General features: G+C 37.5%; 1 protein-coding gene across 3 annotated transcripts in view; it reads left to right on the top strand.

Moving 5' to 3' along the window:
• The window catches only part of KHDRBS2 (KH RNA binding domain containing, signal transduction associated 2), a 789,727-nt gene that overhangs the window by 716,441 nt on the left and 48,844 nt on the right, over positions 1 to 24,442 (top strand). For 2 of the 3 annotated variants that reach the window (XR_002093266.2, XR_009463400.1), the window contains exons 9-10: positions 15,691 to 15,864; positions 17,796 to 17,847. Coding sequence is in view for 1 of the 3 variants with exons in the window: in XM_006258261.4 (XP_006258323.1) it covers positions 15,691 to 15,788 (98 nt within the window). In the remaining 2 variants the exon portion in view is untranslated. Of the gene's footprint in view, positions 1 to 15,690; positions 16,767 to 17,795; positions 17,848 to 24,442 lie in introns of those variants that run through there. The other variant, XM_006258261.4, reaches the window with a different exon arrangement.

Raw genomic sequence — 24,442 nt, 5'->3', positions numbered from 1 at the left:
AGCTCATTAGAGTACAATATCCACACCAAATGAAGCACTTGTGTGTTTGGCCCAAACACATCACCAAACTCTGTCACACTTTCAAAGTACACATATTTCGTTCCAGAAATAGCATACAATTACACATACATCCTTGATTTTTACTGAGCTGAAGTATAAGATTCCTTCTGGTAGGGTTTAGATGTCTGTTTGGATATTGCAATGTGGGGAGGATGATGTGTGTTAGGGGTGATGTGGCTATTAAGATTATCCTAATTGAAAATATACTTTACTTTTAGTAATTACATTTATAGAAAATTCCTACAGCAACCATAATTGTTAATTAACACAGTTCTATGTGTGCAATTTCTTGTTCTTTAATAGTCAATAAAACTATATACATTTACTCCCTTATTCCTACAATGCGTCTCATTTCTGTCCTTTTGTTTACTTCCTGTAGCTTACATTTCTGCCTCCTAAATTTCTACATGCTCCTCAAAATCCTCTCCCTTGACCTTTTCCGTATAAGTACCAAACCATGATGCTTCCCTGCTTCCCCTTGGCCTTTGCATACTGCAATCTCTCTTCTACATCCCTGCACTTCAAACCCATCAGTGTCTTCATTTTTATGTTTGCAATCTTTTCTCCCTCATTCAATTTTAAGAGTTGATATTTGATAGCATAGATGATATTAGAGGTGAAAAGTGGAATAGGATAAAGGCCTTCAGGGGGCCAGGAAAGGAAAAACTGATTAAAGCAGTGAGATTGAGGAGGGAAGCTGGGCATTGGTGCAGGACTTGTCAGAAAGGAAAGGGTTTTGAGGACTATGCGGAAGGACCTTCTCCTATAAAATTCTGTCCCATTGTTCATCTCTTCAGCCTCTGGGCATATACCCCGTGCTCTTTGGTATTGCTCCCCTAACCAACATTTTGGTTCCCAGACTAAAAGCTCTTCTCTATCCCACATCCTAGCACTCTTGTTTCTGTTCCTCCATGGTCTTTTTTTTAATATTCCAGACTCCTTTGGACACTGTAACCCATAGCTGCAAAAATCATTCTTACTCAAATCGTTGAGCTTGTTGGGAAGTCCCCAGAAAGGGTAGGTACCTCCCAATTAGAAGCTGACTTATCAGAAAATGTTGCTGCAAGGTTTTCCACTTCCTAGTTCCTCTCACCACGTTTCAACTGTTAATGACATGGGGTACAATTCTTGGCAAATCACTAGAAAAACAATGCTTAGCAGTGTGGCAGGTCCCCCCTCAATATTAGAGTGGGCATGCATGCCTCCAGCAAACAAAATCTTGTTCATGGACATAGTTAGTTTCTCTTGCATCTGTGAGTTTTGCTTTGTTTAGAGTTTCTCACTTCAGCTATGATATATAAGAAGAATACATTTTTTTTAAATGTTTCACATTTACAAAAGAATTAAGGTAATAGATTTTGAAATATTTGTTTGGATGGAGGGGTTTTAATTTTGTTATATGGACACAAAACTGAAATTCACCAAGCAAAATTAGATAATATTCTGAATAAACATATTCTTCCTTAACACATTAAATATGTACTGTAAACTCACTACTTGTCATTTTTTTATGAGTGTTAATTCTGGATAATTCATTGCAAAATAGTGTGTGATAATTCTACCTTTGATGTAAATCCCTGTGCACCTTAATTGTCCAGTCATAACCAAAACGTCCACATTAAATCACAAGAGAAAAAATAGAAAATTACTATTTACAATGAAATTCTAAATGTGGAGGGGCTACCCATGTATGTGCAGGACAAAGTACCTTTTGAGTAACAAGAGTAGCCCAAAATATGACTCTCCTTTGATCCTTTAACTGGAGGCTCTTTTCCTTTCCTTTTACTTTTCCAAAAGGGCTGCTTTCTGCTATCATCAGTAACCTATACACAAAAAGTGAGACCTACATTGTCTTTCAGTGTTGGAGTTTCTTTCGTATGGTCTTCACACCACACTTCAAAGTTTTATGCATCATACGACTCCCTCTTTTTTTTTCAGGCCTCTTACACAAACTCCTCCTACCTATGAGTTTCCATCAACAAGTTCAGCTGTTTTGCTAATTTCCCTGCTTGGCAATATATGGCACTGTTCAAATTACTCAGTGCCAAAGACTGACAATCTGAAACCATTCTTATTTGTACTGTATGTCAGAGCATACATCAGAAAGCTAGAATCAAAACCTTAGCATCAGGCCACCTAGATTGGAACAGCATATGTAATCTCAGATCCAGATTTCATATTTTGTTTTGGAGACTTGACATGTTCCTTCTCATGGGTAGTGACATTAAATGAGCTCCAAAAAGTGAGATTGAAGAATGGAAACAGGTGAGAGAGGCAGCTAGGTAATGGGCAAATGCTACAGGGAAAATAAGTCAGAGTTGGTATTCTACTGTAGAGGTAATTATTTTAAAAACAAATTTTCCATATTTCTTTAACAGATGTGAAATAAACTTACCTGGATAAAATCGTGTTGTCAACAAATGTATATTTCTTACAGTAAGGAAATTGCAAGAAAGTTTCATTTTTAATTGCACAATGAGCTATGCCCCTCTAATAGCAAAAGAAAATCCCTTTACAGATAAAATAGCCCAATTGTAGATCTTCACTTAGTACACATGATAGACAAAGACTGGTCTTTGAGGAAGTGCACAGGATTGGAAGAATGAAAAAAAGTATTGTCCCATTTACATGCCCATGCCAGGACAATCAAATTCTCTCTGGTCCAGAGATTTTAAGGACTTCCTGTCTCAACATGCCTGGGCCAGTCTAAAAGAGTCATGGAGAACTAAGACCTTGACTGTATTATAGCCATTGAAGCTAGTAAGGTAAGCAGGGAGCAAGTTGGCTGAGACAAGAAAAGAAACATTGTATATACTCCTCCTGTACCCTGTTCTCTAGGGCTCAAGAAAACATTGCCTTATATGTCAACTAGCTCTATAAATTTTTGAATCTGTTAGTTACTAGCAGGTAGTATCACACAGGATATGGTATTAAGTTTGTAAAGCACCTTGTTTGGCACAGATCTTATAAAAAATAAATTTTTATCCCTTTCTGCACCAAATGCATGAAAGTGTTCAAAGTCAAATAATTTACCAGCATCACAGATATTTCAAACCAGTATACAGGGCAATTTACAGAGTTTTCCAGCATCATGCAGGTATTTTGTTTTTCATTGAAGATGAAGAAGTCCCTCATTTAAATATGGGGTTTGCTGTGGGACTTTTAAAAGTAGCTTTACTGGCTACCTTCTTTTCCTTAAATTTCAAAAACACTCGCTTGTTTTAAAATCATTTTCTGTCAGAAGGGAGCATAAAAGAGAATTGTTCCATAATATACTATTCCTTACATTACATCAATCAGAGCAGTTCTGTACGACTCAAGTCAGTTAACCACCCTAACCAAACTCAGTTATTAATAACTTCCCCTTATTTGAAATTAAATAAATAAGATCACATTAATGCAAGGAAACCTTTCTACTGCAGAGACAAGAGAGACTACCATGCAATTTGGGAAAGGTGGTGTGGTTCAAGGACACTGCAATGTACATCTTTAATGGCAAAGTGTTTATAAACAGAAGAGAAGAGAAGGCAACTGGTATCATAATATTGTCTCAGCTATATGAAGTGCCATAAGAAGTTTAGGCCTTGTTACACATTATATTGTGAGCCACACAAATGTTTTTTGGCTAGCTTTTTGTCAGACAAGGTTCTTTGCGTGAATCTGATATCTTTTATTAGACCAACTTAAATAGTTGGAAAAAAATTTTAGTAAGCTTTCGGGTTTAAAAACCCTTTGTCAGGCTGAGGAAGTCTCTGCAGTTAGTGTGTGCTCTTCCTGGATCACACCTTCAACTTGAGTGGCATATCTGTGAGGAGTGCCTGGGTTATGGAGATCAAGAGATAATCTTGCCCTGGAGTGGTGCAACTTTGAGCCATATAATGCGTTCTTTAAGTCACTTCAAGGTGTTGATACGTGGGCAGTCCAGGGGTTCAGAGCTCTGAGCCACATAAAATTAACATGTAACAAGGCCCTTGGTATAGATAGAAGCTAATGTGTCTATTTTGCATGTGCTTAAGTTTTCATATGATCTGCACAAGCAGCTGTGCCTTTTATTCCAAACATACCACATCTGTTATTTTGCCACTGACCTGTGTGAAAGGGGATTGCACACTCTCTTGTTGACTAATTGGTGTTTCTACCTTTGGCTGATTGCCAGTTTTCTAGAGCAAGTCCTTAACTTAGATCATTGGTTTGATTCATTTAGGACTAAGCTAATACCCTTGTACCATTGCTCTCCCATAATTATGTGTGTGTTTCACATCCTCAGATTGCTAATCACAATCTATGTTGCTGACACAAGGTTTTAAGACTGAGGTTGTATTCTATTTCCTTCCTGTTGACTGGTTAGCCTTTTAATGAGATAATCAAGGTAACCTAAGATAAAGAAATCTCTTAGCATTAATTCAGATGCTATGCTGTATGTAATGCTTATTTATGTAAGATAGTACAACATTATATTTCATACATTTGGGCAATATTTAAAAAAGAATTATAATATAGAAGATTAATTAGAAAGACAAGAATAAGGAACTACTCCATTCTAATCTGAGCTCTCTGGTTAACTCTCTATGACATAGAATACTGTGTGGAAGGAAAGATTCCATATTGAAATCCACTTATGCCATCAAAATAAAAGGTGAGACAATTTTTCATATACAAAAGGATGATTGAGTGGCCTAAATGCAGAAAAAGAGTTTGTGGCTCTGAATCCGAATCTCACATAGGCACTTAACTAACTACTGCAGATGGGCGTATAAGTCTGGAAAAGGTGGCATTTTAGATGGAATCCTCTCTTCAGCATTTCCTATTGACTAATTTAGGCCTCCCTCACTCAGCATGTTGCCTGTACTGAATTCCATTGATAGGTGTCTAACTCGTGCACTGGCACTGCCTAGGAAACTTTGGTAGCATACACAGTACTGTTAACCACACTCAGATCATCCAGCACCTATATATATTTACAGAACTGGCAGCTCTGGAAAGCAATAAATTAGATGATTTACTGGTTCTTGTCCACCTCCAGATTTTAATTTCCAAAATTATTATATATAGAGATGATCGTGCCTTTGTATGAATGTCTGCTAGTGTTGGTGGCTCTTGCATAATGACTAAGAATGTTTCTTATACTGCATTAATGTTGTGGATTGGTGAATCTTTCTAATGTTGACCCTTGTGTCTGAATTGGTTCATAAGAAAAATACTATCAAGCAGCCTTTTCAGTCCAAATAGTAAAAATCTATTTTTTCCAAGTTAAAGGTTAGTCTTCTTGTTCCAGATCCCCTGTGTGGTTCATACAGAAATGCCTATTTTCTGTAACATATGGATTGTAGACTCTACAGCCTAACTCAAAAGAACAAGAGAGAATCCTCAAGTGCCATACAAGAGTAATTACTAGCTGCTGTTCCCCAAGGACTCCCTCTGTTGGAACATGCTACATATAGCTTGGTAGTGGCAGTGACATTACCAAGCAAGTGAAACTAGGGAGTAGCTAAGATGTATCTCTATGTGGTACAGTGAACAATAAAAAGGATTATTCTGTAAATCCTATAATAATGTATAGCAGTGGTCACCAATGTTTTTACCCGGGAGGCTGGATTGTCAATACCCAATCCATCTGCAGGCTGGATCCAGCCAGTGCTCCCAATCACCAGTGCCTGGGTAGGCATGGGAGACCTGACCCTGCAGAGAAGGGGTCATGGCCCAGCCCAGATGGGAGGGAAGGAGGCGTGACCCATCCCTGTGGGGAAAGGGAGCATGGCCAGGTCCTAACCCACCCCTATAGGGAGGGAAGGGGGTGTGGCCTTCCCCCAATCCAGAAGCAGGGGGGCCATGGTCCAGCCCCATGGGGGAAGGGAACATAACTTAGCTCCAGCAGGGCATGCAGAGATCGGGGCTTGGGAATTTGGCACCTGGGAGGATGGCCATATGACTGGCTGCTACTTCCCAACAACCAAATTTTCAGACCTGTGGGGAGCTCCTCAGGTCAGATGCGATGGCTCCATGGGCTGTATTTGGCCCACAGGCCAGAGGTTGAGCACCCCTCTCTTATAGGAATCAGCAGATATATTTAGGCTCCACCATGGTATGTTAAGGGTGGATTTCCCCCTCTCACAATGAAGTACAGGATAGTAGAAATTAGTTATAACCTCTTAAAGAGATTTTTTCTTAAAACAAGAAACAGAGAGAATGTGAGCTGGGTCGTAGGCCTTCAATCAGGGCCTTTCTCCACTGTCAAAATTAGATGTGGGTACAAAAAGACACAAAGGTGTGGGTACAAAAATCAGTTAGTCATTTGCATGATGCATTGTGACATATCCTATGTGAATGCTTGCTGATAAGCTCTAGATACCTCCTGTAAATGAAGCAGGGCTGCCAACGCAAAACAGTTATTTTTACTGATAATCTGCACATGTTTTACGGATGACCAAACTTTATTACTGGCATGTTTTTACTGACATATGTTTTATACCAAGTTCTAGACAAGAGCTGGGTTCAAATTTTGGGCTTAACACCAACAATAGTAATAAAGTGTGATTGCCAGTAAAAAGCTTGCAGATTATTAATTTCAAAAAAAAAATATTGAGTTGGCTGCTTGACTGCAGCAATAGTTTACACCATACACCTTCCACCACAGGGGTCCCCTACTCACCGGCACACACTGATACCCCTGACTGTCCCCATACCATGTTGCCCCCACAGCCTATCCTTCAGCTTTATACCCACTGGTTCTGCTTCCTCCCCCTTACCCCCTCCCCCCCAAGCATGGAGTCCCAAAGGACCACTGTCTGCCTACCTGCAACCCAGCATCCCAGTGATCCCTGCATCCCAGACAGGAGAGAGACTGTACTTTCAATACAAATTCTATTTAGCCTCTCTAATTATTCACTTGTTAACCACAGAAGTCAATAGTATTAAAAAAAACATGGTCACTCATTGAAATGCCTTAGTTAGGTCAAACTAAATTGTTTCATATATCGCTGCTCCTTCTGGAGCCTCTGAAATATAATTTACCTTCTCAGTCACAGTATCTGTGCCATGATTAGATGTTCCAATTAATCAACTGTGAAAATTATGGGGATTCTGACGTTATGAGAGACTGAAGCCATATTTCAGAAATGTTTGTAGTTTCAAGCAAAATGAAAATGTAATAATAGCTGTTACATGCATACTAGCTGAATATTTTATGAAATATAATGCACCTATTTTGAGGACTGTAAAAATGTTAATGATGTGTACAATAAGCTATGCATAGCAAACTGCAAAGGCAGATCACTAGTAAGTATTCCTTCTGAATTTCAAGAATTACTTTTTTCTTTTTAAGAAATAAATTAAGAAAACAGATCCCAGAAGAGATATAACAGTTAATTTCTGTTAGTGTTTATATCCTATACATTTCCTTTAGCTGATCTGTTTGGAAAAAAGTTGGATTTAAACAGGAAGAAGTATTTTATGGTACAGAAATGGAAGCTCCACTTGAAAAAAGTGAACTTGAAAATAGTTTTCCACATCTAAATAATATGTTCTGAGGGAAAAATTAATTCCTTGTGATAGTAGAGCACAACAGAAGTGATACAATTTACCTCACTGGAGTTGCCTGTTTATATAATCTGTTAGATGAACATGTTATAGCTTTTATGAATTAGCAGTTAATGTGATGACTTTTTAATATGAAAAGAACCAAGCACTAACCATAAGAAACTATAATTATTCATCTTTATAATTATAGTCCGTATTCTTTCTTGTAAAAAAAAATCTTCCATGGTGTTTATCCTACACACTATCCTAATTTGCTATATGGTACAGCCTCAGTTATCTGAACCTCTTTGGAAGCAGCTACTGACAAAACTTCTGGATTCCTGAAATTGCTTGAGTTAGGTAACCTAGGGTGTACAGTACCTGATATTATTATAAGGCAGAATGAGTCTGTAGTTTTGGTCTCTCATGCTTAACAGTATATGGGCCAAAACTTGCCTCCTTTAATAAGGCAATCAGCTATTCTGATTTCAGAAATATTTTTGAATTCTAAGTGATAGGCAGAGCTTGGAGAAAGGAGCAGAGCACAAACCCAAGAGTAGAGCTGTGAGCCACTGTGATTCAGAGAGCTATGTCAGGATTGTCATCACTAAACCACACAGATACCTGAACCAGTCATTTAAATTTATATTTAGATCATTTAGAGCTAGCTTGGGTACCAGAAACAGTATAACCATGTAAACAATTTACCCAGCTAAGAAGGGCAGTATGGCTGTGCCATATCCAATTCCTGAGCTAGGTTCTGCATTAACCTCATTTGTCAAAAGAACCTATTTGGGTCTTGTACTTAGCCAGTGTGCTCTCTGAGTCACAATTCCCTTTCTTCCATCTTCCTGCTTAGTCCAGGGTGGCTATATACAAAATCCATACTTTCACTAGGAACATATTGACTTCAGTAAAATGTCTATTTTGAAAAGCAAAAACAAGATGAGGATTTTTAATAAGGTTTCAAATGCTCTTTATAAGAGTATAATGTCTTACTTTTCCTTTTAAAATCATATATTTTATATATAGATTCATAGATTGTAGAGTTGGAAGGGTCCACAATGGATCATCATGTCCGACCCCCTGCCCCTGGCAGGCAAGAGGACCGAGGTCAGATGACCCCAGCCAGGTGACTGTCTAGCCTCCTCTTGAAGACCTCCAAGCTAGGTGATAGCACCACCTCTCTTGGAAGCCCATTCCAGATCCTGGCCACCCTTACTGTGAAAAATTTCTTCCTAATATCTAACCTAAATCAACTCTCAACTAGTTTACACCCATTATTTCTAGTCACTCCCTGGGGCGCCTTAGTAAACAGCGCTTCCCCTATTCCCCGTTGACCTCCCCTAATAAATTTATAGGTGGCCACAAGATCTCCCCTCAGCCGTCTCTTGTGAAGGCTGAAGAGATTCAGCTCTCTCAACCTCCCCGCATAGGGTCTATCATGAAGGCCACTAATCATGTGAGTGGCCCTCCTCTGGACCCTCTCCAGATTCCCTGCGTCCCTCTTGAAGTGCGGCTCCCAAAACTGGACACAGTACTCCAACTGTGGCCTGACCAGTGTCTCATAGAGGGGGAGCATCACCTCCTTTGATCTATTAGTCAATTATGACTCCAAGATCCCTCTCTGCCTCCGAGCTGCTGAGAAGGACACTCCCCAACCTTTAGGTGTGCTGGGGATTTCTTCTTCCCAGGTGGAGTACCTTACATTTTTCTTTATTAAATTGCATCCTAGTTCTCTCTGCCCATTGATCCAACCTGTCCAGGTTGGCCTGAATCTGCTCCCTGCCCTCCGGTGTACTAACTTTGCCCCGTAACTTGGTATCATCAGTGAACTTCGAGAGGGTGCTCTCCACGCCCTCGTCCAAATCGCTGATGAAGATATTAAATAATATCGGTCCGAGGACTGAATCCTGCGGGACCCCACTGCCCACCTCCCTCCAGGCTGAAAAGGAACCATCCACCACCACTCTCTGGGTGTGGTCCCTAAGCCAGTTGGCCACCCACCTGATCGCGTAGGCGTCCACTCCACAGTCTGCTAGCTTCCCAATGAGGATAGGGTGTGAAACTGTATCGGAGGCCTTCCTAAAGTCCAGGAAGATGACATCAGCCTCGGCTCCCGCGTCCAGGCAGTATGTGACCTGGTCATAGAAGGCTACAAGGTTTGTAGCCTTCTATGTGTAGCTGTCTATGTTTGTAGCCTTATATATATATAAAGTCAAAATTAGAATGCAACATTTTGAATGACCTAATTTTTTTTACCCCTAAAAGCCTTTCATTTTGCTGGAAATGTCCCATGAAACTGAAATTCTGGTTCCCACAATTTGAATCAGCTGTAAATTTCAAATACTGAGAGTTCTGGCTAGTGATTCAGACCCTTCTGGCTAATGATTCAGACCTTTCTCATCAGTTATCTTTAAAAGAGAGAAGAAGAGCCTTCAATACCCACTCAAGGATCAGCTACAGGCCATGCGGGGATAATCCAGACATGCATGGATGTCTGGTTCCTTGGGGACAAGTAGCAGTGGTGCACCTTGAGCCACCGCTTCTTGTCCCCAAGGAACACCCGGGCCATGTATGCTTTGGTGCATGGCAAGTTTCCCTGGGTGGCGTAGGGGCGGCTGGGGCCAGCACTGTGTTGGCCCCAGCAACCTTACCTGGAGTCCTGGGGGCCTCCAAGAACTGCAGCTATGGTGATCCTGCCAGGCACAGCCTGGCCAGCAGCCACAGCACAGCTCTGAGTGGCATGGCTCCATTTTTTAGCAGCACATGCTGTCCAAGCTTGTGCTGCTTCGGGATTTTCTTCTTTTTTTTTGACCCCTGAATATCCAAAAAACTCACAGAAAAAAAGCAGAGCAGAAAAAAACAGAGCAGTGCACACTAGGGCAGCATACCCTTGCAACATGGAGAACTCTGGACTGTATGGTATATGGCACTGCAACAAGTTTGCAGTGCCACATACCACACAACTACATTCGTCTGGACGCATCATTGAGTCCTAACTCTCACTGCCTACTCACTGTCCACTCATTGTTTAGCACAACACATGCATACACTTACTTTGTTATCATATGTATTCTGGGTAAGATTTTTATACATCATAGTTTCAGTTAAAAAGGTTTATTTTATATACATCTCTTTCTGTGACTTCTACCCTGCATTATGACTAGGAAGTGTATTATGATTAGGAATTCAACAAACAGGAGGAGGTCCTGCATTGTATATGACCTTAAAAAGGACACCTAGAACACACTACTACAGATCTATGTACTACCTTACACGTAGGAAGAACCCTGACCATATTTGACACAAGAACCTATTTGTAGTCAGCCATATACGAAAAAAGATTTTCTAAATAAAAAAGAGCACTATAAGGTGCAAATGTTACTGGATTGGTAGCATGCAAAATAAAGCCACTTTTCTCTATTATTGTGGGAGGGGAACGATTTGTTTTTTAACATAAGATGGGCTTGAACTTCTAGTTCTGTTGTTTGTCACTTTATTTCCTCCCTGAATAGAACATGCAATAAACTATTAAAAAAAAAGAAAAGGCAAGATTGAACATCACTGACAGGCACCACAGTAGTTAAAATATGAGCCTATTACTATGAGATTTTTTTCTATTCTAGAAGTCACATTTATAAAATCTTTACTTGAGCTGGAAGCTTTCCTTATAGCTCTAATCATTCTGGTTTAAAAAAAGAAAATCTTTCACATTTCTAAATGGAGATTCAGATTTTTTTACTTGATATTTAAGAGTATCATTCTATTAAAGAGTAGGCTAACTTTAAGGCAAGAGGGTTATATTTCTTGGAAATCTATGACTGATATAATTTAAAACATTAAGCTTCTATACTGGTCTGTACATCTTTCTTTATATATAATATTTTATTATAATTTGGTAATTTAAAAACAGAAAGAAAATGACTTTATAGTATTCTTTTATAGTTAGAGATTACCAAAAAGCCCAAACCATACATTTACACCAATTGGCAGATCATGCGTCAGAGGGACCTGTACACAGACAATGACTTGCTGTTTCCCAAGTCAGTCATAGAATGGTAGAATCATGGTGAAGTAGGTCTGGAAGGGAACTCAAGAGGTCATCTAGTCCAACCCCCTGCCTGAGGCAGGATCATCCCTACCCAAATCATCCTATATCATCCTATACAGTCTAAACTCTTCATAACACTAGCACCAACCCTGACTCAACACAAGACATAATATCCCAAGCTGCTGCAGGTAAACCAAGGGTACCATGACAGCCTCTATAAAAGGCTGTAAAAGATCCTAGCTAAAGGGCCATGCCCTGCACTAAAAAAGATCTAACCAATCTAATCATGGAGAAAAGTTATTTCCTGACCCCAAATATGACAATCAGTCTAACCCTTAGTGGGGGTTGGGGGGTAAGACCCTCTAGCCTGGAACCTCTTGCTTTAAGTCCCAGCAGGAATACTGGCACATTCCAATCAAAATACCCAGCCTTGGTTACAAACAATGTCCAATGCCTCTGAGGAAGGCTTGAAAACACCCTGACATATGTAGCAGAAAGAGGTGAGGGGATTGAACAATTAGCAAAGCCCAAAATCATGGGAAATACCCATAGTAGAACATTGGCATAACTATACCTAGATTATCCCTGACTAGTAGCTGTCCATCCTCTTCTTGAACTCATCCAGTGACCAAGAGTCCACAACTTCCCAAGGCAGTCTATTCTACTGCTTCACTGTTCTAACAGTGAAGTTGTTTTTCCTGCTATCCAGTATAATGTAAACCTACTTTGCTGCAACTTCAAGCCATTGGTCTGTGTCTTTTTCTCTTCAGCAAGAGAGAAAAGGTGCTTTCCCTCTTCTTTATGGCAACTTCAGTTATTTCAAGACTGCTATCATGTCCTGTCTTAAGTGCCTTTTCTGCAAGCTAAACATGCCTAGTTTCTTCAGCCTCTCCTCATAGGATTTGCTTTCCAAGCCCTTTATCATGTTTGCTGCTCATCTCTAGACCCTCTCTAACTTTTTCACATAATTTTTAAAATATGGAGCCCAAAACTGCACACAATATTCTAGATGAGGCCTAATCAATGCCAAGTAGAGAGGCACTAACACAGTCCCATCTTTTCAGTAGCGGAAACAAAAGGCAAAAAAGTAAAGGTTGGATTCCCATCACAGCTGAATCTTGGGACATGTAGGTCTTAAGGAGAACCCAGTTTGGCTTGTTAGAAACTTAGAAAATTTACCAGAGAGAATGTACATACTGGCTAGGTACAAACATTCAAAAAGGCCAAGGAGAAATTGATCTAAGTTATGCAGTTTTCTATAAGTGGCATAGTTTAGATCTGTATCAAACAGAGCACACATTTGCCCTTTGGTGTGGGGGAGCAGGACAAATATTAAGCCGGGTTCTGCCATTCTAAAACCAGTCCATGTGTGCTATATTTCTGTTCTGTTATAGGTACAGACCAGTTTCCAATCCCTTTTACTAGTAAAAGTGATTACACACTTTTAACCTGTACCTGGCCACTATCTATCAGGAAGCAAGGCTACCATCATGCTCCCAATTACTAGCGTTCCTTACGTTGGTCCTTGGCTCACTTCCTTCCTCAGGCCTGATCTTGTTAACAAGTTAACATTAGGAAGGAAAACTTGAGCCCATGTCTCCTCTCCATGTTTTGTTGGTTCTAGGTTCCTCCTCTTAGTACAGCTTAGACCCATAAACTAGATTCATGTGCATAGGATATCATTCTCACCAAATTTATATCTTGAGTAAGTGAACCTTGTCTGCCATGCCAAGCCAAAGGAATTCACCTGTCACCATGCTGCTGGTCTCCTATACCTATGAACAGAGTGGGTCAGTAGAAGAATCAAGGCACCCTATTGGAAGACATGATGGATGAAAAGAAAATCATGTTCATATATACAAATGTAAATCTTTAAATTTTATAACGAAGGGGATGAGATCTCCAAAAATTTCTGGTCCCCATTAAAACCTATTACATTAAATAGTGCAATATGTACTACTACATTGTCTCTCTTGTAAGAAAATAATTATATTCTCATTTTAGGCCCTGGGAACAAGGTATAATTTAAAATAGCAAGAAATTAATTATTTTATGACAGCTGTAGTACAGTCCTCCATTGTTTCCCTTTTACAGTTCTCGCTTACTGCATAGTGCACCCTGACTTTTTCATGCAGATGTCTCTTCCTATTTTTTCATTTAGCATCCTTTCAGACACTGTATTTTCCATTCAAATTCCTTTGCAGCATTTTTTTCCAGATCTCCAGTTCTTGATGCATAGTCAAACCATGTAATTTTCACCCCACAACAATCAAATAAAAATTTTAGCTCATACAGTAATGTTTTTGAAAGGTTAGACTTCAATACATACTTGTAGTATAAGTTCAATGATCATCAGTGAAAAAATAAGTAAATAAACTGTGGTTTCCAGGATGCTGTCTTACACCTTTGCAACAGAGAAATAGGGGACCAGACACAACCATCTGGTAAATATTGAGCTCTTAATACTGGCAGGCATAATTGTTGTATGACTCCTTGAGTTTCTTGATGAGGAGTGATGTAGAGAAGTCAAATGATTTTGTAGTATGAGATTTGGTATCAGAGCTCACATATTTGGGTCCTGGCTCTATTTCTTAACCATGATACTGTTTTTCTATCATTCTTTCTGTTCTCATTGGCTTTCAACTGCCTGTATGCTTCCTTCATAAACCCTTATACAGAGGTTGCCTTCATAAACCCTTATACATAAATATAGATTAACATAGTCTTTGTACCAGTCTAACCAGTTTTATACTTAACTTTCCAAACTTACTTCATTGCTATGAATACAAAATTTGCTCAAAAGTTGACATAAATTCTTCTATACATAATAAAATCTAGATGGCAGAACTCCTTCACCTGATATACTTGCCTTATTTTCAGTGATTTTCCTTCCATTATTTTCTGTCCTTCTTTTGGTCCAAAATGGATGTAGAAAATCAAATCTGTTTCAAGTATCCTTTTATGATTCAACTACTGATCTTGTTAACATACAAGATGCATAAAGTGTTGTTCACTTTGGTGCTTTAGCTTAGATGTTAGAAGCTCAGTATAAAATGAGTTCTGAGCTGGCAGACTAAAGTAGTGATTTTTTCCGGAGCTAATTGAATTACTGGTAAACTGGATAGTCATACTCCGCTGAAAGTGATGGAATGATATATGTTAATTGTTACTGCACGTTTCATAGGTAGACCATTAAACCTTTTTAATAAAATTCCTTAATAAGGAAGTATGGGTTGGAAGAAGAGACTTTAAGGTGGATAGAAAACTGGCTGGATTGTCAGGCTCAAAGGGTAGTAATCAATTGCTTGATGTCTAGTTGGCAGCTGGTGTCAAGTGGAGTGCCCCAGGAATTGGTCCTGGGATTGGTTTTGTTTAGTATCTTTATCAACAACCTGGAAGATGGGATGGAGTGCACCCTCAGCAAGTTTGCAGGTGACACCAAGCTGTGGTGGAGTAGTAGATACACTGGAGGTTAGGGCTACGATTCAGAGAGACCTCAATAAATTGAAGGATTAGACCAAAAAAACATATCATGAAGTTCAATAAGGACAAGTGCCAAGTTCTGCACTTAGGACAAAACAGTCCCGTGCACTGGTACAGACTGGGGACCGACTGGATAAGAAGCAGTTCTTCAGAAAAGGAGCTGGGGGGATACAGTGAACAATAAGCTGAATATGAGCCAACAACATGCCTTTGTTGCAAAGAAGACTAACAACATACTGGGCTTCATTAGTAGGAGTGTTGCCAGAAGATTGAGAGGAGTGATTCTTCCCCTCTATATGGCACTGGTGAGGCCACATCTGGAGCACTGTGTCCAGTTCTGGGCTCCTGTACATGACCCAGGTGTCAGCATGGTGTATCCACTTTATGGAACTTCTTCTCACTGGCCTCCTTGGTCCCTCCCTGTTTCTGATCATGTTGATTACATTGATTACCAATTTCTGATCACTTATACCAGTAAAATTGTAACATCTGTACCTGGCCTAAGAGTTGCCAGCACTTTTATGATTTTATATTTTCAACTATAGATTTACAAAAACTGTTCTCTTCTTCTGTTTTAGCACAAGAAGAATGGGCCACAACCCGTTCCAGCCTAAAGGCACCACCTCCAAGGTCAGCCAGAGGGGGTTACAGGGAACACCCCTATGGTAGATATTGAAGGTCCTCCTCATCTGTGACCTCATCTCAAAGACAATTAATAGCCTGTGGTCTCCACATAAACAGCAATGAGACAAGTAATAGTCCATTTCTTTTCTATCCTAGGGATTACTGCTCATTATTATCCTATGTACTACTTGTATTTCCTATAACACTGGAGTGACATTGGCATTAGTATTATTTTATAACACGGACTTAAAAAAAAAAACGAAATTTTTTTTGGCAAGCATTGTCTATAAACCATTCAAAAGATGATGTTCTCTTGGTTGTTATTCATTGTTGTGTGTATCTTTAAGAAGCATGATGCTGTTACAGATCTTGAGCCTTTCCATACTAGCTAAAGGCTGAGTTTTTGTTTAGGGTTGCTAAAAGACTGTAATATGATTTTTTTTTTGGAATCAGACAATAACCAAGCTGTAGATAAGATGTTTTAACCTGTCTTTTTTAATATATGTTAGTTAGATTAAGATGTTCGATATTCAGTTTGTAAATTTAATTTTAAATGCTGTTTTAATGGGGTTGAAAACAAGCAGCTACTGTATGTATGTAGCTAACTGAATTTGTTCAGTGTTTTAACCTGTATTTGTTAAAAAAAAATCACATAAAGTTCCATGTGTAAGCTTCTCTAAATAGGAAACCATAATTTTGTCAAATATGTTTGCCATAATTTGTCAATAAAGCTGAAACCTTTTGTAACAAACTAAATTTGGAATTACTTGTTTTCTAGCTTTAAATGCCTGCTTTATTTCTTTTTCAAGAGATGCCTAAAATGTTTTATATATAAAAATTACAAAAATGAACCCAAGCCTGTTTTAAGAATTTTGTGTAAGACTTTAAAAGTTGTATTAATAACTTATGGTTGTTAAATAATTTAAAAGTTAACAAACTAAACTGTTACATGAATCATGGTTAGTAACCACTAATGTATAACATGTTAATGGAAAAAATTGCTTTAGAACAATAAATGGATTTTAAACTATCCTCTAAGCTTGATCTTGCTAAACACAAACTCTGATTGACTTGTTTGTATTAGCATGTCTCTCGTGAGAATGTAATGGAGTTTAAAGAGGTAAGATTACTACTTACCACTGTTAGACTGTCTAAATGCTAGTTCTTCAACCTTTGAGTTTCCCCGCACATTAAATATCCCATTCAACATGTAAGCATTGCATAGATTCACATATTTGTTTTCACTCAGAGGAGTGTGTTGAATGCATTTGCGTAGTATATAACAATTTGTCTTGACAAACAAATCATCAGTGTCACTGCCCAGTTGTTGCTATTCAACTTCAAAAACTCTATTTGTAATTTTCAGTGCTAAATATCACCGCCCTTGAAGGCAGTTTAGAGGGCTGATATTTCTTTTGAGACTATCAGACTTGATGGCTGATGATTATTAAGGAAATATGTCGCAGGACTCAAAGGATGACTAAACGTTAAACAGGTAACACTAATAGTAACTCTGTAATTTTGAGTATGCAACAGTAATGTTAAATATTCTCAGTTAAGTTACTGATAGTTAAAAAAGTAAACCTACCAAAAGATAACAAATAGGTATATAGGCTATTTAAAAAACTAATTAACATTAACTAGTGACAACAAAATTATTTTACAATACATAACCCTCAAGGTAATAAACAGAACTAAAATTAACAATAATAGTAATGCAACTCTTGCTAACAACAACTATATAACCTAAATTTTGATGAAAAAACAAGAACAGAAGACTTGATGGTAGGGATGCCAAAACTGTTAATCTTTTAAATACAGTTTTTTTGTTTATGGTGGCTTTTTGTCAATGTGATTGGTTTACTTTTTTGATGAGAATAAAGCATAGGTCTATTACTGTTCAGTTTGTGAAAAAAAATCTTTTGCAGCTGGAGTTGCATGCTAACATTTTAATAGTTTTTGAAGCACATGTCCTGACACTTGAAACTTAAATATTGTTGAAATAGAGTCAGTAGGTTACATGTTGATTATATTGAGTTTGTTCTGTCTCACATTTCAGGGACTCACAGGCAATGGACAACTAAGCAGCAGATGAGATGAGGAGTGTTTAGGTAAGCTACACCAAAATTCAGTTGTTGGTTTAGGGGGGGTTCTTTTCTTTTCTTTTCTTTTTTCTTTGTTTTCTTTTTTGATGTTTTTCAGTGCAGATTCTTTTCCTCAGTAATATATTTTTATATTTTTCTTAATGTATTTCTTTTTGTGAACAAACTAAAACACAGTAAAATAATTTTAACATAAATAATTTTTTCCAGCAATGTTTGCTTGCATAAAAGGCTGATGATGACAGTATTAATTCAATTAACAATTTGCTTCTATGTCATGTCATACTTTTCTAACAAGTCCATCTTTTCTGAAAAAAAGGAGTGACAGCATATAATGTATCCCTAATGTAATATTTTTATGATAAATATTAATGTGAAATTCTTAGTAATTTCTTCCCTTAAAGGTAGGGTGTCATCTCTCCAAAAAGCATAACTATATTTTAGAAGTAAACTAGTCATTTAACATACAGTATATTCTGAAAGGATGCCATTCAGGCTTAGAAACTACTTTTCAAAATATGCACCATTACTTTGATTGACAATGAGAGCGTCTACATGAGATACTGTGTCACCGTAGCAAGGAGCCATGGCAACATAGCTCATCACTATGGCAAAGTAGCATCAGCTGGCACAAACTGTGATGCTGATGCTCTTCACCATAGCAACAAGTCACCTCGCTATAATAGCACATCGCTACAGCAACATAGCTGCTAAAAATGACTGTGAGCGGCCAGGACAGCACAGTAACAGCTGCTACTGCACCATCATTTAGTACTTCCTAGAGGTAGTACTAATGATGGCACAATAACAGCTATGCTGTGCAGGGCATGTGTAGATGTGCCCAGTGTGTAGAAAGATAGGAAGTTTGCTATTAGTTCTTTTACAAAGAAGTATACATTACATTTTGGAATGGATAATAAGGTGATAGACTTGAATCACTGCACATTTTTCCATAGCTTTCTGCTCACTATATTTAAAGGAAAAAATATTTTAGATATTTTTGTTAAGAGGACTACAGTGGTAATTTATTTTGTTTTAAGATGTTGATTTAAATTCACGTCTTTCTGCTAGAGACATCAGGTAAATTTGACTTTGTCAAATGAACCAGGAGGGTCATGCTTATCACACACAAAATACACAAAATGTATTATGGCTGTTAAATTCTGTGCACATTGACAAAATAAGATGATGACATCTCCCACAAAATACATAAAACCAAGTGTTCATCTAACAGCTTTAAACAGCACATGGTAAAATGTTGTCTAAACTTCTTTGTGAAAAGGTTGCATACTTTTTGCTAAATTCTATTCACTTTCTTAATAGGAGTTTTCTCACTAATGTCAAAGTTTTCAGGCATTCAGTGTATTCAACATTAATATAAGTACGGCAGGCTTTGGCCTTTTGTCAGATTATACAAGATCCAGGTTGTTTTATATAACAAGGAATAAAAGGTCAAATTTTCATTTATACTTAGTTTAATTTATAAATGGAAAACAGCAAGAACATTTATACCTATTCCAAGGTTTAATTGTGGAATCAGAATGGAATAAGATGTTTTGGGGGCTTTTCTATGCTTTAAAATTACACCATTTTAACTACAGGGTACATCCCACTTAGTGTGGATGGAGCTGTACTGGTGCAAGGAGGTTATTACAGGATAGTTCAATCCTTTACTGGGAGGAGAATCAATTTTACTGGGTTTAAGGAATCTTTATACTGGTATAACCGTGTACAATTTGTGTTTTACTTTGTTACTATCTCACTAAAGAATGGCACTCCTCACCAAAACTGTGTGTATATATGGCCAAGCAGCGGGTCAGATTTGTAGATAATGGAAATTGGCATAGCACATTTGAGGATGTAACCCAATACATATAGTTTGACAGTAGCACAATGGCATCTAATATTACCATTTCAAGGATCAGTTTTGCAACCGTTACCTGTTTATAGTAAAAAACTTGCATAATGCAGCTGTCATGACACTGATGTGCTGTAAAATACTGTACTATTTATAAAAGTGGGTGTTATTTGGAAGCAAATAATCTAACAAGTCTGTGTGCAAATATCTGTGGAAACACTTGTTTGTAATGTTGGTTCTTAGAAAGAAAAAATGAAAAATTACACTGTGATGACAGCAGTACAAATCATATTAGTCACATGTCTCCTCAAAACATGTTTTATTGCATATATAATATATATCCTTTATAAGGAATCCATGTTATTACTAATTTACAAAATGGCAACATGATAAATTTGTTTATTTTAATTACCATACATCTTTAAATGTTATATGATCACTACTATGAACATTACACATACAGCATATACTAGGGTCAGCCAAGTTTATATAGCCCTCAAAATGATAGACATTGTTAGAAAATACATGTGCTTCTATGTGTTGTTTTAATCATTTGCATGGCGTTAGTCAGCAAACAAGTTTTATTTGGCTAGATTCAAATCCCAACGAGATTTTTTTATGTTAACATTAAGAAAAATTAGTTTTGGTCATCAGAAAAAAGTACATTTAAAGTATAAAAAAAATTCAAGAACTAAAAAATTGGAATTCTATTAAAACCTTTACAAGACTATTCACCAAAATGCCCTCATCTTTAAGATATTTTAATCTTTTAAAGAAATTAATACATTTAATCTGACTTTTTGAAATACAAATGTCCTGTCAGGCTACACTGTATATTATTTTACAATATTATGCAAAAATATTCCTGTTTCTATCTTGGTAATATAAAGATGAAAAGTCTGTTATTAATTTTAACAGAGAAAGAGTTTCTTTCATGATTTTCCTCTTCTTTCATCATATATACTATCTAATGCATGCTCTCCAGGTCTCCTGGTTAGAAACCTTTCTTTCCCCAGTTAGGAACTCCTTAGGTAGATTATTGAATTGTAAACACAATCAAACTGCCTTCAAAGTATTGATTGTTCTGAATGGATTCAGTTGGATTGATGCAAAGCAGAGGTTTCTGGAATCATAATGTCAAGAAGGCTACAACGTGGAATTGTTAGTAACAATCGTCAGTGGAAGAGATTTACATCACAAGTGCTATTTGCACCTCTTTGTGCCTATTAAAGCAACTGCACTTGAGGGGTGAATTATTCCAAGGATAGGATACAGTTTTTAAAATCTGCCTATAGCTCCATAGGGACAATGACAGACAAAACTGCCTGGGAGGAATTGGTGCATTTTCACGCCTGCCAAAATATCCATTGGTAGGAGTCAACAACCATCTATGGGCTCCAGATACAGTAAAGCTTTTCTTGCTTTTTGATTGACTTTCTATTTAAGAGCCAAGGTTCCAGGGGCTCATACCGAAGGAACTGCAGGCATCGATAAATGTCTCAAGACTGACAAGTATTTTAACACAGAAGGTTAACTAGGCCTATGTAAGCATTTCTTTTCCATCGAAGTTCATCTTGCACCACCATGATTTGACTTAGAAACTGTCTGATCTTTATATTACTAAACACTGAAAATCAAGATCTGTACAGCAGATCTTCAGAGCCTTCCACACTCAATGCAAGTTACGCTGAAAACAGTCCACAGTCAGACATTCCTCAGTGCTCACCCATTCATGCTGTAATGCAAGGATAATTACCTGAATAGACTTGGAAATATGAGCATTGTGCATAAACCACAAACTCCTCACACTAGCCAGGCTTAGATCTTACTCCATGTCTGTTGGGAAAATATTGCTCCTTCCTAAGACAAGGCAGAGAAGGTCCTGTCAAGAGCTCAGGCTTGTTTTTATCAATTAGAAAATGTCATAATTAGGTGCAAAAGCAATGAGTGCATACTCTATATCACCTATTTGTGCTCTGGTGTGCAGAAGACAAGTAGGGCAAGTTATTGTGGTACTGTGCAGACTGGTCATGTTCTAGTTACTGTGGCTGTTGCAACCTTGCAACTACAATTGCTACATTTCCTTCCCTACCAGGAGCCACTCAAAGTTCAGACAGCCACTGAGCAGTGTGAACGCTGGGTGAGGGACCTGGGATTTAGTTCTGAACTTCCATAATAAACAAGGCTAACATACATATTGGAGATGCAGCCCAACAAAAGACTTTACATTTTAATATAAGCATATTCATTTATAATGAAAATGTGTTAAATATTATTCAGAATTATACTTACATATGCTTTATACAATAAAGGAAGTGTTTTCTTTTGTTTTTGTTCAGTGGAAACAAAGACTTTGGGCTATGTTAATGAGTTTTGCTCATTTGACTATAGCAATAGAAGTTTTATTTTGTATGCTCTTTTTCTAGTATACCATGCCAAAAAAGCTGAGCAGAGTTAAATAATACAATTGTAGCATTAAAAAACAATGGCAGAAGAAGAAAGTGAGAATTAGAGACAAATACAACATTTATTAAAAGGGGAATGTGAGTCAGAAAGGCATAGAGGTATTAGACAGGTTTTTCGTCTGAATTTTGCTGTATGGGAATCACTTGTATCAGTAAAGATATGACAATGTGATGTGTAAAAAAGGAATACCACTATTAAGCTTTATTGATCTATATGCAACCCACTGACTCTCAGTGGTAGCACCATCCTAGAAAAATTCCATAGAAAATGTACCAGCCCAGCCTCTGGTTTCTTTAATTTTCATTCCATCCAGGAAGAGCACACACCAGCTGAAACTTCCTCAGCCTGACAAAGGGCTTTTAAACCCGAAAGTTTGCTTAACATTTTTTTCCAACTATTTAAGTTGCTCTAATAAAAGATATCAGATTCACCCAGCGAACCTTGTCTGCCTATAGAAAATGTAATAAGTGTAAAAGCAGGGTTCTATAGAAGAAACTTTAAGCACCCTATAGGATTTAATAGGGAGCATTTCCTTTTTAATTATAACTTTTAAGCAATCCCATAGAGCTATATAGAGAATTATACTCCTACTACAGAATTTTATGTTGTTTAACATTTTTATAGCAAAGCTATTAAAGGCAACAGGATACTTTTACAAGGGTAACCTGAGCCATTTAAAAGAGATTATGTAAATACTTCTGGGAACTGAAATGGCAATAAGATAAAGTGATCCGGACACATTTTGTGAGGCAGGACTTGGATAACTTTATCTTATATGCAAGTCAATAGTTTTAATAGTATCTTTTTCATTATATTAAAATATAAACCTTAAATAACTCAGTATGCAAACATTATCAGGGACAAGACAGCACAGCATGCTTGCATGTTTTAGTAGCGAGACATATACCAATTACAGAAATTAACACCCCTCCCCCCAAATTATGTATGCCACTTCTCATAAAACACATCATAAAAACAAAGACCACCATTATTGTAACTGTCACAAGCAATCCTTTGTAGTCCCAAAGTTAGACAGAGTGCAAACCAACCCTGCTGAATAAGCAGAAACACAGCAAAGTCAGAAGACAATCGCATAAATACTAAATATTATTGTGTTCTGAATTTTTCTCCACTAATAGTAATTTGATAGGACCTTGCAAATTGCTCCAAATATTGGACCCTGATTTCTATTAGTAAGAATATCCTATCCAATCTTACCTCTCATGCTGTGCCACAGGGTTTGAAAAGGTGCTCAGGTAACTATCTCAGACCATTTAAGTCTTTAAAGATAGTCAGCAGCATCTGCCATTCCCTGGGTTATTGTAATATTTAATTCTTAGAACCACTATTACTGTAATGCATTATGTCCATTATCTAAAACCAACAAGAGATGAGAGTGAAAGTTCAAAATAAATGCAATATTTGCTAAAATTTGGCAGGAGGCAGGGTAGATTTGCACCTTATAGACTAACTAAATCAGACATGTGTAAGGTTTTATAACCAACAACTTGCTTCATCAGATGCTGACCATAGCTACCTAACCATCTCTATTAAAATTTGGAGAGGAAATGTGAATCAGGAAGGCAGAAAGCCATTAGAAGGTTTCTACATCTGGAATTTGCTTCAAGGGAAAGGTTCTTTTATCAACAAATATCACCTTATATGAAGTAGAAAAAGTCAACACAAGTTTCTCCATTTACTTCAGTACTTGGTTCTAATTCTACATGTTAAATTCCAACACATGGTTTGGCACTTCAGCGAACATTAAGGAAGATGGTTTCTACACAGGAGAGCTTACAGCCCAAACAATAATTACATGTATTTAATATGCTTTTCTCTTGAATTTATTTTTTTTTATATTATGCATTTATTTTGCACTAAAAAGGAGTGCATACCCTAACTAGTTGCTGGAATAATGGAATGCATAGATGGATAGTGGATCCCATACTGGTTTAGTATGATTTTGTTAAAAGTTTCCAATCCATAGATAATCCTTAGTTGACTACATAATTTACTATAATTTCCAAAGCAGTGAAATATGTGTTGGTGCATTCCCCTAAATCTATAACATCACCTATATGTTGGAACAGGGGGCATTTTCTCAAATATAATGAGACTGTGACTTTAAACAGAGGACCAGGCCTTTTTTTTTAACCTTTACTCAAAATGTGTCACTACTTCGCAGCTCCATTTTGATTATATAATATTGTTAAATAGGTGCATTAAATAGTTATTGGAAAGCCTGAATGGTTCTTTTTTTCTAGAACAACTAAATCACCT

This window comes from Alligator mississippiensis, chromosome 1 (genome assembly GCF_030867095.1).
Source record: "Alligator mississippiensis isolate rAllMis1 chromosome 1, rAllMis1, whole genome shotgun sequence".
Classification (NCBI taxonomy): domain Eukaryota; kingdom Metazoa; phylum Chordata; order Crocodylia; family Alligatoridae; genus Alligator; species Alligator mississippiensis.
This window is presented reverse-complemented; position numbering and strand designations above follow the sequence as displayed.